We start from the raw sequence: 15961 nt of genomic DNA, 5'->3' as shown, positions 1-15961 counted from the left end.
ATAAAATTTGCCAAACTGTTAAATATTAATTATTTTTTAATTAAATTTCTACATGTAAGAGAGAGACAGCGGAATAAGACAGAAAGAGGTGCCTGGGGGATCTGTAGCCTCCCTCCCCCACTGGCTACAACTTCAGGTAATATTGAAATTTTTGTGAATTTTTATTTTATTTGGGATGTATTTTATTTTAAATGATTTTGATTTTGAATGAATTAACGGTTTAAATGATTATATTATATGATGAAATTTTGGAATTGTTTTAATTTGTTCACTCTGCTATAGGTTTAATCTGTTCAGAGGCGATCAAAGGTTGAAACTTTGTCAAATTTCAGGCAAATTTTTAGGTGGGGTTTGTTTAATTCGTGTTGTTTTTTGCTGAATTTTGTATACTTTGTTTGTTTTTAACAGAATTTGAGAGTACTCAATTGGTCAAATTGATGAATTTTATCTGGGATGTTGATTATTTATTGAACCCAGTTGATGAACTTGCAGCATTATGCTAAATTGCGTAGCTTTTGCGTTAATTGTAGTATTTGATCAAGTGGGTCAATGCTTGATTATGCTCTAAATGATTGTTTTTTTGATGTTGAATTATGAAGAACTAGGAGGGTTTGAATCTGGTAGTTGAAAATGGGGGTTATGTCCAGACGGGTTCTTCCTGTCTGTGGTAGCATCTGCATTTTCTGTCCGTCGCTGCGAGCGAGGTCAAGACAACCAGTGAAAAGATATAAGAAGCTCCTTGCAGAAATATTTCCTAAAAATCAGGTGAAAGTTTGCAGCTTTTTCTTAGCTTCTGACTTCAGAACTGTTGTTTGTGCGACTGATTCAGTGGATTTTGTTAAGTTTCTGTTTGGCTGGTTGTGTTAATTAGTGATCATAGCTGCAATTCCTACTTTCCCATGATCATAAAAAATAAATTTATGTTTTTGCTTTTATATGCCAATGGGAATATGGGATACTGCGAAAGCTGATGGAAATTTTAGTTGGAGAGTCCTATCAACATAAGTAGCATAAGCCATAAGGTGATATATGAATTTGATGATCTCGCTCTCTAAGCAAAAGCCTATGTAGAGATGTGGGTACAATTGATACTTTGAAGAAACATGACATTATGACAATGTTTGCAATTAGAGATACATTGCTTTGGGCAATTGATATGAATTTTATAATTTCAGGTGCAAAATTTCATGCTAAGATCCACACAATTTTAATTATCAGTTTTTTAATTTGTTATCTTTTGCTTAATTAAACAGTGTATAAAAGTAGAGCTGGTTTGCTAGAAAATGTGGGGAAAATCTTTAGACTACTTTTCCTGTGTGGATTTTGTTGATTGCCTTGAAACATCATGAGTTTCATATTGCTTCATTCCACAGGATATTGAGCCAAATGACAGAAAGATTGGGAAGCTTTGTGAATATGTATCAAAGAATCCGCTAAGAGTTCCTAAGGTGAATTTTGTTTTTTTGGTTTTTTTTTATTTTTTTATTTTTTTATTTTTTTTTATTTTTTTGGGACATGGTATCTCAGCTAATTGAATATTTTCATCATCTCGGACACACAGTATACGTTTTGGCTTGCATTATATCTTGTAGTCCCTATATCACAGTTCTACCTTTACCAATAAGGCAATAAGTTTCCACCACATGTTACCAATAGATGAATCTTACTTTGTGTGTTGTTCATTTATGACATACTCCCTATTATCTAGTTTTATCTTTTACACAATATTGGCACATACATTCAGAAAACTGTTATAGGGGTGAGCCAAAAGTTATGAAATGTAAGTTTAATTAGTCATTAGAGAAAATAGGTAAGAGAAAGTGTAGGAATTGTGAGGAAACAAAGTTGATGTGATAAATAATTTCTTTTAGAGAAAATGGGGTCCTCATCACATTATGGCTTCGGCAATTTTTTTTCCCTTATTGGACATTTTATTCGCCTTTTTTTTTTCCCAACTTTTATTCAATCGATTATCTTGCTATGCTCTTTTTACTTTTCAGACGGCTCCTTATGATGATTCATGTTAGCCAACCCTTGTTTTTATTATGAGATATTGTTGTTGTTGTTGTTGTTACGGGATTGTGTCCAAGTGTTGACATGGTCATTGTGCCTAAAATTTGTCCAAAATGAATTGTCATATTTTGCTTGGGGAAGCCAAAATATATTATCTTAGCTTGTAAATATAATAGATAAGAAGAGATGAAAAGAGAGTGGAGAATTAAGAGGGTGCTTAAGAGTAAGTGATCAGCATGGTCTCATCAACTTATACTTACTTATTTGGACATACTCCCTCCGTGGCTCCGTGTTTTAATAAGTGTTACACTTACTAAATCCGGCTGTATTTTAAAAAGTGTTACACTTTCTTTTTTTGGCAAAAAACTATATTTAAATATTATCTCTATCTCCTCTCATGGTCCCCTTCTAAATCCACTATTACTTTTTTTATTATATTTTTCCTCTCACATTCATTACTTTTCACTAAACAAATAACCCCAGTACCCCACTATCGTTCTTTTATAATTTTTAATACTCCAACTACCCCACTTATCTCTTATTTTATTTAAGTCAATTAAATTGCCTAAAACTATGTGCCGGTCAAACTGTAACACTTATTAAAACACAGAGGGAGTAATAAGTCCCCGCAAAATGTGTAATAGACAAAAGAAGTTCCAATAAGTTTTTACATACAAGCTTAGAAAATTTCATATAAGTTCGGATAAATCAAAATTAGTTTAATAGAACACACATAAAAAGCAGGAAACTAAATGCTTTAATGAAGATTTATGATTTTTGCTCCTTTTCATCTAGCTGTAGATTGAGATATGACTTATATGATTGAAATGTTCTTAAAATGGTATGAAAATCAATAGATGTTTATGAGTATTACTTGGATTTAGCATTTATCTGCTCTTCAGTTTACTGCCATATTTGTTAGCAAGTGTTCTATGATTATGACATAAGGCTCATAAAAGAAGCACATTTGAGTTACATTCTGACCTTGGGTGGCAGGGGCTTTGTTTTTTTTATCCCTCTTTGTCGTCATAAAAATATCTCTTACTTTAATCTGAAAAGTGTTACTTGTTTATGATGATGATAATGATAATGATGATGATGGTCATCTATAAATGAATTTCTTATGTCTTCAAATTGCTGATCACGAAGGGTTGGAATTGTATTATGCTCTTTATTCTATTTGTCGTTTGACTTCAATGAAATATTGAACAATTAGACCTGCGGGCTTACTGAAACTTTTCATCTCATCCTATACATTTTTTTAAATCTGTAGATAACAGAATACCTAGAACAACGATTTTACAAGGATTTACGAAATGGGAATGTTGGATCAGCAAAGGTTGTTCTGTGCGTGTACAGGAAATTTATATCTTCATGTAAGGAGCAGATGTGAGTATGACTTATCTTTGTTTGTTTGTTTTTATTTTATTTTACATTAATATAAGTTTTTAACTGATACAGTTTGGCCTTTCATTTTATTATTTACTCTGCCTGTTTGAAGTCATATATAGATCCAGAAAGGAGCCTTGAAAAAAAAAAAAACCCTCCAAGGAGAAGAAGAGGGGGGGGGGGGGGGGGGTTGTGATTCCTGTATTGTTTTTCAGGGTGATAAAAAATTCTCATAGTGACCCCTCATAATATATGGTTGCTGTCAACTTTATCTTGCTATATGAAGACATGAACAACAAAAAAGTATCTCAGTACTTTTTGGTTGTCTTGAGATGATTCAATTCAATACAATTTTATTGCTTTTGCCTGCTTTGTTTCTTGAGTATGAAGTTCACAAGGTCATCAGTATGTTTAAATCCACTATTGTTAGTCCTTTTGAACATACGTCTTATGTTGGCACCTCAATTTCTTGCAGGCCATTGTTTGCGAGCAGTTTATTAGGAATCATTCGAACTCTTCTAGATCAAACGAGCCAAGAGGAAATGCAAATATTGGCTTGCAATGCCCTTGTCGACTTCTTAAATGTCCAGGTAAGGAACTAGTTTTTACTATCCAAACCATACCATACCATGTGATTAAACCAACCCTTCTGATTGGGCTTGTGGAGGAAGATAGTCAGTAGGATGGGGTACATATTTGATGCATTGATCCTGTAAACACAAGGTGGCATTTTGCTCCTAACAAGAAGACAGTTGACTGACCTAATTCACAACTAATTAGGACAAGAAGACACTTCTCATCTTGTTCATAGCTGTCCGATATTGAGAATTTTTAGTATTTTGCACTTGATTTTTTTTAAAAAATAAATTCATCCAACTTCCAGAGGTATTGTGAATTTGTGATAATCATGTTAGTAGTTGTGCTCGATAATTCCTCTTGTGATATCTACACCAACATTAACACGTGTACATTGGCATTTATGCACTAGTGAAGAGTCAGATGAATGGTTATAGATGTGATCAGTGACAAATGATGTAAAGTTTTAAGAGTTTATATCCTACGCAATATGAAGGAATGATACGTACACTCCTAATATTGATTATGTTTTTTAAGGTAACCATCTTTTTGGATAAGACTTACCCAGGATGAGGATGTTGACATTCTTAAGTTTCCGTAGGTGGAGAGCACATATATGTTCAACATAGAAGGTCTTGTTCCCAAACTTTGTCAACTAGCTCAAGAAGTAGGGAATGATGATAGATCTTTTTGCCTGCGGGCAGCTGGATTGCAAGCGCTTTCCTCAATGGTAATGTCTCCCTTGACTTTTCCAAGAGCATATCTGATCTTCTTCATCTATTCCTGCCTCATCTTCTACTAAATAATTCAGTCCAGAGATGTTACAATAGCTTAAAGATGCTCTCTTGTTAACTAATCTATTCTTAGGTGTCATTGCAATTATACTTGTGCAATAATTCGCTGACTTTTTTTTCTTTTGTTTTTTTTTTTTTTAAAACTGTTCTGTATATAGGTGCAATTCATGGGTGAACAGTCCCACATTCCCATGGAATTTGACAAAGTAAGGAGGCATCTGTGATATAATTATATATTATAAATAATCTTTGGGCTTAATTTTCTGTTTAGTCTGATTCCTTTATCTTATTTTGATAAATGGTTAGATCATATCGGCAACTTTAGATAATTTTGCGGATACCCAAATTATGCTTTTGAATGGCAAGCTGGATGGAGTAATTTGTGAAAGCCCAGATCAATGTAGCCGAGTATCAACAAACACAGATGATAATAGGCTGTCAAGTGTAAACATTTGCAAAGATGTCACTTCTTCAGTGGACCTTCACAACATTAAACAACAATTAGAACTACCAATGTATGATGACACATCGACGCCTGTGTCATTCAGCTCATTCTTGTATATTTTATTGAGCTTGTCTTGATTTTTAGAAAACTTCTGTTTTGTCTCTTTTTGTAGGAATGCTTCAAAAAGTCCTTCTTATTGGGCTAAGGTCTGCTTGTATAATATGGCTGGCTTAGCGAAGGAAGCTACAACTGTCAGGCGTGTACTTGAACCCTTTTTCCATATTTTTGATTCAGAAGACTGCTGGTGTCCCGAGAGGGGGCTTGCCTTTTCTGTCTTGATGTATATGCAAGTGGTGTTGGAAGATTCAGGTTAACTTTAATGCTTGTCACTTGATTATACATAATACTATCATAGTCCAGTGATGTGTTACTATCCTGGATTTGGCTAGTCTTTCTTATTTTTATTAAATACTTTTCTGCAGCTGCGGAAAACTCTCATTTATTATTATCAATCTTGGTGAAGCACTTGGATCACAAAAATGTTGCCAAGCAGCCTCTTAAACAGATCAGTATCATTCATGTCATCAGGCAACTTGCACAGTATGTTAAGCAACAAGCTTCAGTTTCACTAACAGGTGCATTGACTGACCTAATAAAGCATCTACGCAAATGCATGCAATATTCAGTAGACGTATCTAGCTCTGGAAGTGGCGCAGAGAAGTTAAATGCAGATCTTCAGTCAGCATTAGAAAAATGTATCTCGCAGCTGTCAAGTAAGGTTTGTTATATAATCTTCCCTTCTCATTTTTCTTTAACATGCAAGGTGCAATTTAAGTTTGTATCCTACAAATGTTACACTGTGAATTCCTCTAAAAATCACATAAAGGAATGTGTACTTATTGATTTGCATTTTTTAATTTAGAGCATGCCTAAATCTATTAAAAAAATTAGTATGTTAATATTCCTTTTCTCCCCCATACCCTTTGTTATACTTTCTTTATTTTATTGTTACTATTTTTTCGTATGGGCTGGGGTGGAGAACAAGGGGGATAGGTAGGGAGATTAAGCATGAACTTAATGGATTTTATTTTTCAGATAACTACTGTTCTATGTCTTTTTTTTTTCTTTAGGTTCTAACTTGAAATGTATGAAATGGTATTAACAGGTTGGAGATGTTGGGCCAATTCTTGATATGATGGCCGTAGTGCTTGAGAATGTTCCAAATAGCAACGTTGTTGCCAGAACAACGATCTTCTCTGTTTATCGCACTGCTCGGATAGTATCTTCCCTACCCAATATATCTTATCACAAAAAGGTGAAATGTGTGTGTGTGTGTGTGTGTTTTTTTTTTTTGAATACTTACGGCATGCTATAATTTCGAACCATATTTAACATCTGGCCTATTTGCTTAATTTTCAGACCTTTCCTGATGCTTTATTTCACCAACTGCTTTTAGCCATGAGCCATACAGATAATGAAACTCGAATCGGGGCACACCGCATATTGGCCTCTGTGCTTATGCCCTCTTTGATTTGCCCTTGGTCAGACCTAAAAGAGCTGGCTTTGCTAAACGGTTTTGGGCCTTCATCCATTCTTCCAAAATTGGAAGCAAAAGGTGGAAGTAACTCCATTCCTGAGGAAAGTGAAGAGAAAGTACAATCTATGGACACATTGGAAGACAGCCAGAGATGGAATGATGTAAATCAGTCTCAAGTTTGTCGATCACATAGTAACTCTTACAGTTTTAAGAGTGCTATGACCAATGGAAATATGGTGAGGATAAAAGGTTATGCATAGTTTTCTTCTGTTTTCGCTCTTGCTTAAATGCATGTAATTTATTTTAACCATTTTTTGTGGTTTCCAGGAGCTTGCTTCACTTAGACTGAGTAGTCATCAAGTCAGTCTCTTGCTTTCCTCTATCTGGGTTCAGGCAACTTGTAGAGAAAATACTCCTTTCAATTTTGAAGCAATGGCTCACACTTACAGTATTGCTTTGCTACTGACCCGGACCAAGGTTTGAATTTTCTTTCTGCTTTGCTACTGAGTACTGACTATTTCGTTGTGCTTCGTAAATGTTCCATTAGCCTCGCGTATACCCGAGTTTATCTTCTTCACTTGCATAACTTGACTTAATATGACAGACTTCCAGTCATGTGGCTCTGGTTAGGTGTTTCCAGTTAGCATTTTCTCTGAGGAGCATATCCCTTGATCAAGAAGGTACTCTTTCTCATCTGCTTTCACTTTTGTTCCTCAGCTATTGACAGAAATATTTCAGTTTGAAACCATTAAAAAACATTCGCTTGACGTCTGAAATTTGTCTCTTTTTCCTACATTTTAGTATTTGTTCAGAGATTATTATAAGCAGTTTCTTCTTGCCTATCAGGGTGCCCCCAACCTGACAAATATAATTGCCTTTGGTCTTTCTCTCCCAGAAGAAAAAAATAGGGTTGCATTTGTTCTTCATTAGTTTTATATCAGGCAGAAACCACTGCTCAAAACCCATATTATAATCAAGCTTAATGTTGTTGGATATTGCAGTGTCCAGCACTACTACTTCTGCTCATATGCTGCATCCCATGAACATACAAAACGGAATATCTGAGCCCTTTGGACTTTCCTAATGGGCAGCCTTGCACTTTTTAAAAGGAAACATGGTCAAATGACAGAAATATTACCTCAGCGAGTGGGTTCTAATAACTACTATAAATGCCTTTTTTTTTTGGATCCCATGACTTCTCTTTTGAAACTTATATGACCACTATATAAAGCACTTGTTTGTTTATACAATTAGTGATATAGGGATGATATTCAACAAAGTTGACTTTTGGAAGTCAATTCATAATAGGTATTAGGTGTTTATTTTTTCATTATTACTAATCTTTGCTTCACCAGGATCTTTAGAGAATTGATGTAATTGGTGAATAATACTGAACATCAGTGTCCGAGAGAAATAGTTGTCCAGTTCTTTTGAGTCTTTTAGGGTTAAAGTCTTCAAATTCTGGAGCTATGCTGATTTTCTGCTTATATATTAGAGATTTTATATGTGCATCCCTTTTAACTGTATGTTTGCTTATTGAAGGAGGTCTACAACCATCTCGAAGAAGATCTCTCTTCACCATGGCATCGAGCATGCTTATATTTTCAGCAAGAGCAGGCAATCTTCCGGAGCTGATCCCTATTGTTAAATCATCTTTGACAAATATAACTGTAATATGCCCCACTCAAGATTGCTCTGCAGAGGATTGCTTTTTCTCTGTTACATGTTAGCCTTCATAATACATCCCAATGTTAATATTGATGGCTAATTTAATTTTTTTTCATGGCAGGTTGATCCTTATCTGGAGTTGGTTGACAATATCAGACTCGAAGCAGTCATCCAGAAACTAGTTGATGGTGGAAGGACCTATGGATCAGATGAAGATGAATTTGCTGCATTAAAATCTCTTTCAGCTGTAGAATCAGATGAACAACAGTTGAAAGAAACTGTTTTATCTCACTTGATTTCCAAATTCAAGGAGTTATCAGAGGTAATTGGCCTGCATCCAATCAGTTTCTAGTGAAACCTAGCTTTTCACACTATGATCTGTTACCCTGTAGTTTAATGGTATTTAAAGACTTAAGCCCCTATTCATTTAACAGAATTTTAAGAATGTTTCTCGTTTAAGATTCGATTCTTAAAGTGAAGAATTAAACAACATGAATTAAGATTGTTTTGACTCTTAGCATATATGTTTACTTCTCTCACCTGTGTAAACCTAGAAGAAACAAGCTAAATGTTTAACAAAGGTGCTAGTGAAGGGACATATGCGGTCTCCTCTTGTAGCCAACATATACAGAATATTTAAGAGCAAAGCCCTTATTGTGTTATTGCCCTAGTGTGAACCTTATGGCCTACCTTTCCTTCCCAATCTCTCTCCTCTCTCAACTAAAAAACAACATATATAACTTAGTGAGGGGGTGGGGGGGGGGGGGGGGGGTGGAGGGAATGCTCCATTCATCCTATTGGCAGATCCCAGTACATTTCAAATCAAAAACATGAGCTTAAGAAAAATGAGACTTCTGCATCTTCTTTCCATGTTCGTTTGATGAGTAATCCACACTCTTCAACACTCATTTTCCTCAATGTTTCATCCAGGATAGAGCTTTCTACCTTTACTTGATCTATTCCTTCGTTTACTTCAGCATCATACCTGCACTGATCTCTTCATCAGTAATTACTATATTCCATTTTAATGGTTATTACAAAGCCTTCCTTAGCTTGCACATTCGGTGCCTGGTACGTTGTTTTAGCAGCTAATTATTTTTGTTTGTATGTGGGACAATATTCTACCCAGTACTTGAAAGTGACATGCCTTTAGCAACTTCATGTACTAAAATGTTTTAATCTAACAGGTTGAGATAAATGAGTTAAATTGAATATATCTATTAATGTGGAAATTTTTGTGTTGAACAAAGGTCTTTAGAAGGTAATAATGAGAGAAATGATCAAAGGTAGTTTGGGAAAATGATGCATGGAAGAACTGGAATTTATCAAAAACGATTTAGCCAACCAGATTGATTGGCCGGGTAAGAGTACACATGGAAGTTTATTTAGGAAGGGCATTGACCCTTCTTACATTTAAGAAATCCCATTTTCTTGATCTAAATGAATCAGGACCAACTTTTATTCTTGACGAGTCTTTATACTACAATGGTTTTATGTTTGGCTGGGTGAGCTTGAAAATATATGTCGTATATAGTCTATATTTGGCCGTGTAATCAAGTGATTTATTGTATAGGCTCCCAAATATTTGATACATTATGAAGTTGAGAGAATGTGACAAATTCCTCATACAGTATTTAAACCAACTCTTCATACTTTTGCGTGCTTGTTTTATGCAGGATGAATTATCTAGCATAAAGAAACAACTTTTGCAGGGATTTTCACCAGATGAGTCATATCCTTTGGGTGCTCCATTATTCATGGAGACACCACAACAAAGCTCCCCACTTGCACAGCTAGACTTTCAATCTTTTGACGAGGTTAGATTTCTGTGTGTTATGTCTTGTGTATCTTCCCTTTGTTAGGCTGAAGATCAGAACTTTTTTCAACCATGTTGAATTTGTACTCAGGTGGGCACTTCATTGTTTGACGAAGCCTTACCTGATGCTAGTGGAAGCCAAAGCCAATCTGGTCGTAAGACATCCAGTTCCTCCAATGCACTTGATATTCTAAATGTGAATCAGCTTCTCGAGTCGGTGAGTTCAGTTTCCATCTATGCTATGTTATACCTGTTGATTCATTCTAGAAATGTCTAGGTTTTGTGCTACAACCTTATGGTCTTAGTCTGATGGAGGGGGTTAAGGAAACCTTACACTATCTTTTGCTTTTTGTTGGTGTTTGGTTTTTCAAACTTAAGTTTTTTTATATATCGAGAAAAGTTTTCCTTTATTTGTTGCGTTTCAAATATTTGCTGCTCCTGGTAGGCAAAATATCGATAAATCTGGTGAATCTAATGATTCATCTTAAAGTAAAATTTCAATTCAGCCTATGCAATGCTACCAGAAAGCGACTTGCTATCAGTTTCTTGATACCTTTAGTCCTTCATGGTCTCATCTTTCTGTATTAAACAGGTGTTGGAAACAGCTCAACAAGTGGCTAACTTGCCTTCCTCCACCACCCTCATATCGTATGACCAAGTGAGAAACCAATGTGAGGCCCTTGTGACTGGTAAGCAACAGAAGATGTCAGTGCTCCAAAGTTTCAAGCAGCAACAGGAAACCAAAGCTATTGTTCTTGCTGATGATACTGAGATGAAGAGGCCCACAATCATGGACAGGGTAAGATAACATGTAGTGTTTTCTCTTTCTGACAATGCCAAGTATCGATCATCCTTCCTTTGATTGGGTCAGAACCCTCTTTAATAGTATTTGGGAACTTGGGAAGGAAACCCCTTTGTCAAGGGAGATCATGGGTCTTAAATCCGGTTTTTGCTGGTAGCCGAGTAGGGTTCCATGCCATTGTTGTCTTCCCCCCTCCACCCCTTAGATTATAAACAAATAAATAAAAAATAAGGTAAGAAAAAAGAAAAGACATGACAGGTTTAGTCTACCATGTAATTATTTGGAACCTTAATACATTCTAGTGATCTAGTAATTCTACTACCAAATTTCATCAGACAAGCCCTTTCATTTGGACTTGACTTATTCCTTTTATTGTTGATCAGCCTATGGAGGAGGAACCTATTCCAGATTCGATAGGCAAAGAAATGATCCAACGCCATGATCAGTTGTATCCTTGCTCATTGGAGTATGGTTATCAATCTTTTCGGTTACCACCTGCAAGCCCCTATGACAAGTTTTTGAAAGCTGCTGGATGCTAAATTGAACAGGTTAACTCTGTATTTCATGTATGTAATAGTATAATTATTCCTTTTTTTTTTCCTTTTATAATCTCCATTTCTTTGTAATTTTTCCATAAGTGGTTAATTTTTTCATTCTTTGTAATAGAAAGTTATGTTATATAGTATACAAGTTGAAATATAAAAATTTTTGGTTGGTTGAGTTGTGATAGAAGTATAGAACCATGTTGAGACACCTAAATTGGTGTTTCAACTTGCAACCGTAATCAGCAGAATGTATCATTTATAAAAAAAAAATATATTGATGTAATAATTCAAGATTTGTATATAGTTTGCTTTGCTGGGTTTTTTTTTTTTTTTTTCAGACTTGGTTGTTCGTGGATCAGAGGAGGAAATGCTAGTAACCACATCCGCAGTTGAGGAGTTATGCATCACCGGGTTGGTGCAAATGTGCAATAGGTGTTAGTTATTAGTCGAAAGGTGTTGAAGACTCAAATTGGGTGCAAATGGGAGGTGGGCTGTGTTTTGGCTGAAAATCTAGGACGGTGGTCTAGGAAATTAACGCGACTCAAACATACTAACGCAACATCAAACATTCAATATTTTTACTTGAACTAGTAATTATAAAAGGGTGAATTATACCCTTGTAGCATGAATCTAGAAGTTTCATTGACAAGAAAATTGCTCCTTGGTTACTTGTGTCTAGATCTACTTGTTTCCATGGGTCGTGAACTAGAACCTAATATTGTTCACCTTAGGGTTTCTCTCTTACTCTCGGAATGTATTATTTGAGAATTGCCGATCAAATTGTGTGTCAAAAGCTAACATGACTAGCTTTCAATGTATAAGCAAGAACTTTAAGAAATCAGCCCTAATTGCATTACGATTTTTAAATCTTTGTAGGTATGTTAAATACAACTCGTATTCGAGTGTAACCCTATAGGTTCATTAAACTATGATAGGAGGTTCATAAAACTAAATATTATGACTGTCTATGTTGAATGAATACCTTATACCCAGTCATAATATTAGTGATTGTCAATTACTCGTAGGACACAATTATAATTATTAGAAGGTAGAAGATTCTCATATTAAACTAGTCCGTTGACACAAGAAAACAGAGAATAAAAAATTATTAAAGTCGTATTATCACACTTTGTGAAAAATTGAAATTAATTTGATATACTAAGGATCGAAAAAAATATATCTTACTTTTAGAGGGTTCTAATACCATGTTAAATTAAAGAAGTTTTAGAGAAATCGGCTTAACTTTAAACGGAGAAGAAATAAAGGACAATATTCCTTGGAAAAATAAATTTTGTAATCTAATTATAAACAATTTCATCAACTTTATCTACTTAGAAGGTAAAAACCTACCACTCAAAATGATATTCTTATAAATAAACATTATTTATGTCCCTCAATGATAGACCTTGTTTGCAAGAATTTGAATATGAAGTTTGAAAATTTTTATGACAAATGATTTAATTTTAAATATTTTTTAAACCTAATTTAATTTTAATTTGAGGTAAAAGTAAAGAATACTTCAATCAACATCTTCTTTATTTTTTATTCTACAAAATTAACTTGCTTATTAGGAAAACTAGGTTATCTCCTTGCGATGCACGATTACGGTTAGAATTTAACTTTTTTGTAATTTATATTTTGTTGTATTACATTATATTGTATATGAAGATTAGAATTAAATATAAAAAAAAATTTAACAAATAACGAAAGGAAAAAAAAATTGAAACCATGGTCAAACATAAAAGTAAATTAGCTATGTGAAACTGTAGTTTAGGAGAGAAACTTGATTAATTGAATTTTATATAGACATTGATGCATTGATGTTTAAAATAAAATAATAATTATTAATAATGATTGATGACATCACACATAAAATTGGAAAAAAAAAAATTGATGTAAATATGCCACGTAAGATCATTTGGGGATGGATGGGTGGAATAGATAATTTGAGGGTTGATGATCTCCGCAATGTTTTGTTTTATTGATAGTAAATAGATAAATAGAATAGATACAAAATCCGCTTCAAATAAAACTCATGTGATATTTAGTATGATAGGTTCATAAATAACATACCCAACATTAGTTTAGCTAAAAATAATTAAGTTGCAAAAATTGGTTTAGAAGTCATTCTTTTCAGTAATATTTATATAGTACCAGAGTGTATTAGAGCAAGATTAGCGCAGTCTCCATCTTAAGACTTCAATCCATTGCCATATCAGCTTTTTAGATTAAATTTAATTATTCATCTCTTCAATTGACATACTCATTTTTTTACATATAAATTAAATTATTATAGTATTTTTAAAATAAAAAAAAATTAATTGAGTGTGAAAATTGAGTCTGAAGTTGAGTCTTGAATTTTCAAAACTGCACTTCAGATTTTATTTAGACCAAACTTCATAACTGTTTAAAAATAATAAAGTCTTGTCTTAACATCACAAAATTAGAAAATTGAAAAACTTTTATATACACTCAATTTACACTAATATTAGTGTACATCAAACGGTATAAGAGTAACTTTTAACTAATTTAAGGATAATTTTTTGCCTTTTTTGGATAACTTTAAATATATTACAATTTTTTATATGAATAGACAACAAGAAAAGTTTTATAATGGTACTTTAATTACATTCAATCATTGATAATTGATTTTTAGTCATTTAAAATGTGATTCGTGTGGATAATTTTTATTTGTATTGGGTTACTTTTATGCATATTGGAATAACTTTTAGGAAAAATTGAGTTTATAAATCCCAACTTTGGGCGGTTTACTATGAAAAATCCCAACTATGCATTATCCCTCAAAAATCCCAACTTTGATACCCATCTTCTTTTAAAGATCCCAGATGATCGGTTACCTGAAGAGAAGGTTAACTCATTTTTTCTATAAAAAAAAAAATTGCCACTTGTCAGAAAATTTGTGGTCTAAAAAATAAAATTAATTATTTTTTTTTAATCTGATTTGTTCAAAAAAAAAAAAAAAACAACCCAGCCCCCACCTCCATTTCGGAAAACACCTCACCCCGCTGAAAATCGCTCCCCATCCCCGAAAACCCCTCCCCCGTCACCGGAAAACGGCGCCCACCCTTTCCCCACCCCCGATAATCCCTCCCTGTCGCCGGAATCCGGCAAAAAACCCTCCCCCACCCTCGCGAAACCCTCCCACCCAAAACCCCCACCCTCGAAATCGCCCCCCTCCCTTCCCCCACTCATGAAATCGACCCACGGTTGGGGAAGGGGAAAGGGGCATTTTCAAAGGTGGGGGTTAGGGGAAGGGTGTTTTCCGGGTTAGAGGGGTTAGTGGGTAGATTTCGCGAGGGTGGGAGAGAGTTGGTCGTCGGATTCCGGCGATGAGGAGGGGTTATCGGGGGTGATGGACGATAATCCAGCGGGTGGGGTGCGAGTAGGGTGTTTTCCATGGGGGCTTTTGTTTTAATTTTTTTTTTTAATTATTTTTTTAGTTTTTTTTTAATTATTTTTTGACCAATCCCGTGTTGACACGTGGATTGTAACCTAAAGTAATAGGTTTGGTGACCTGTTGGGATCTTTAAAAGCAAATGGGTATCAAAGTTAGGATTTTTGAGGGATAATGCATAGTTGAGATTTTTCATAGTAAATCGCCCAAAGTTGGGATTTATAAACTCAATTTTTCCTAACTTTTATTCATTTCAGGGGTAACTTTTGATCACTTTAGCCTATCTTTATAATGGATGTACATTAATTATTGTACACCCGATTTTTGTAAAAGTGTGTGTAGAAAATTATGATGTCATCTAGAATCTTAAGACCTATGGTTAATCTTTCTCACGATATATATTGGTAGTTATTAAAGTGAAGTGTTGGTAGTTATAGTGGGCAAGGTAGTTATTTGTAACTTTTTAGAAAATAATTTGAAATGCATTGGATTTGAGTATTGGGGTTTTGGATGGTGGTGGTGAAGTGTTGTAAAAAAAAATAAAAAAAAAATAAAAATAAACTGTTAAATTATAATCCTATTAGTATAAAAATCTTAAATTTTACTTCGTACAAAAGATATATAAAGTGAAAGGGGTTTTAGGAGATAAATTTTATTTTCCCAAAATACCCCTTTCGGTTTTTTTTTAAAAAAAAATAAAAAAACTACCATCCTTAAAAAATTAAAAAACTACCATCTTAGTTCAAAAAATTTTGATTTTTTTTAGGGAAGTCAAACTTATTATTTAGCCTACATGATATCATCAACATATTTTTTTAATTATATTTTATCAACAATTTTTAAACCCATTAATATTGTTTTATTTAGAATTAAGAAAATAATATTGTGGAAAAATAAAAGAGAGAGAATCGAGCTTGATAAATTACTTATATTGCACACGCACGCATTACTCTTAGCTTGT

General features: G+C 34.1%; 1 protein-coding gene across 1 annotated transcript; it reads left to right on the top strand.

Moving 5' to 3' along the window:
• On the top strand, positions 1-11760 carry LOC145631842 (protein SEMI-ROLLED LEAF 2-like). The gene is made up of 21 exons (XM_081684035.1): positions 1-136; positions 283-344; positions 600-765; positions 1374-1448; positions 3287-3402; positions 3878-3992; positions 4580-4708; positions 4931-4978; positions 5079-5287; positions 5390-5586; positions 5700-5995; positions 6383-6532; positions 6637-6990; positions 7082-7231; positions 7359-7434; positions 8297-8424; positions 8544-8744; positions 10099-10239; positions 10330-10455; positions 10831-11037; positions 11424-11760. The coding sequence occupies exons 3-21, from the start codon at positions 631-633 to the stop codon at positions 11577-11579; spliced, it is 3009 nt and encodes a 1002-aa protein (XP_081540161.1). The 5' UTR covers positions 1-136; positions 283-344; positions 600-630; the 3' UTR covers positions 11580-11760.
• Positions 11761-15961: the final 4201 nt, after the last annotated feature.

Source organism: Chenopodium album, chromosome 5, assembly GCF_948465745.1.
Source record: "Chenopodium album chromosome 5, dcCheAlbu1.1, whole genome shotgun sequence".
Classification (NCBI taxonomy): Eukaryota; Viridiplantae; Streptophyta; class Magnoliopsida; order Caryophyllales; family Amaranthaceae; genus Chenopodium; species Chenopodium album.
Note: the sequence above shows the minus strand (reverse complement) of the source record. Positions and strands in the feature narration are given on the sequence as shown.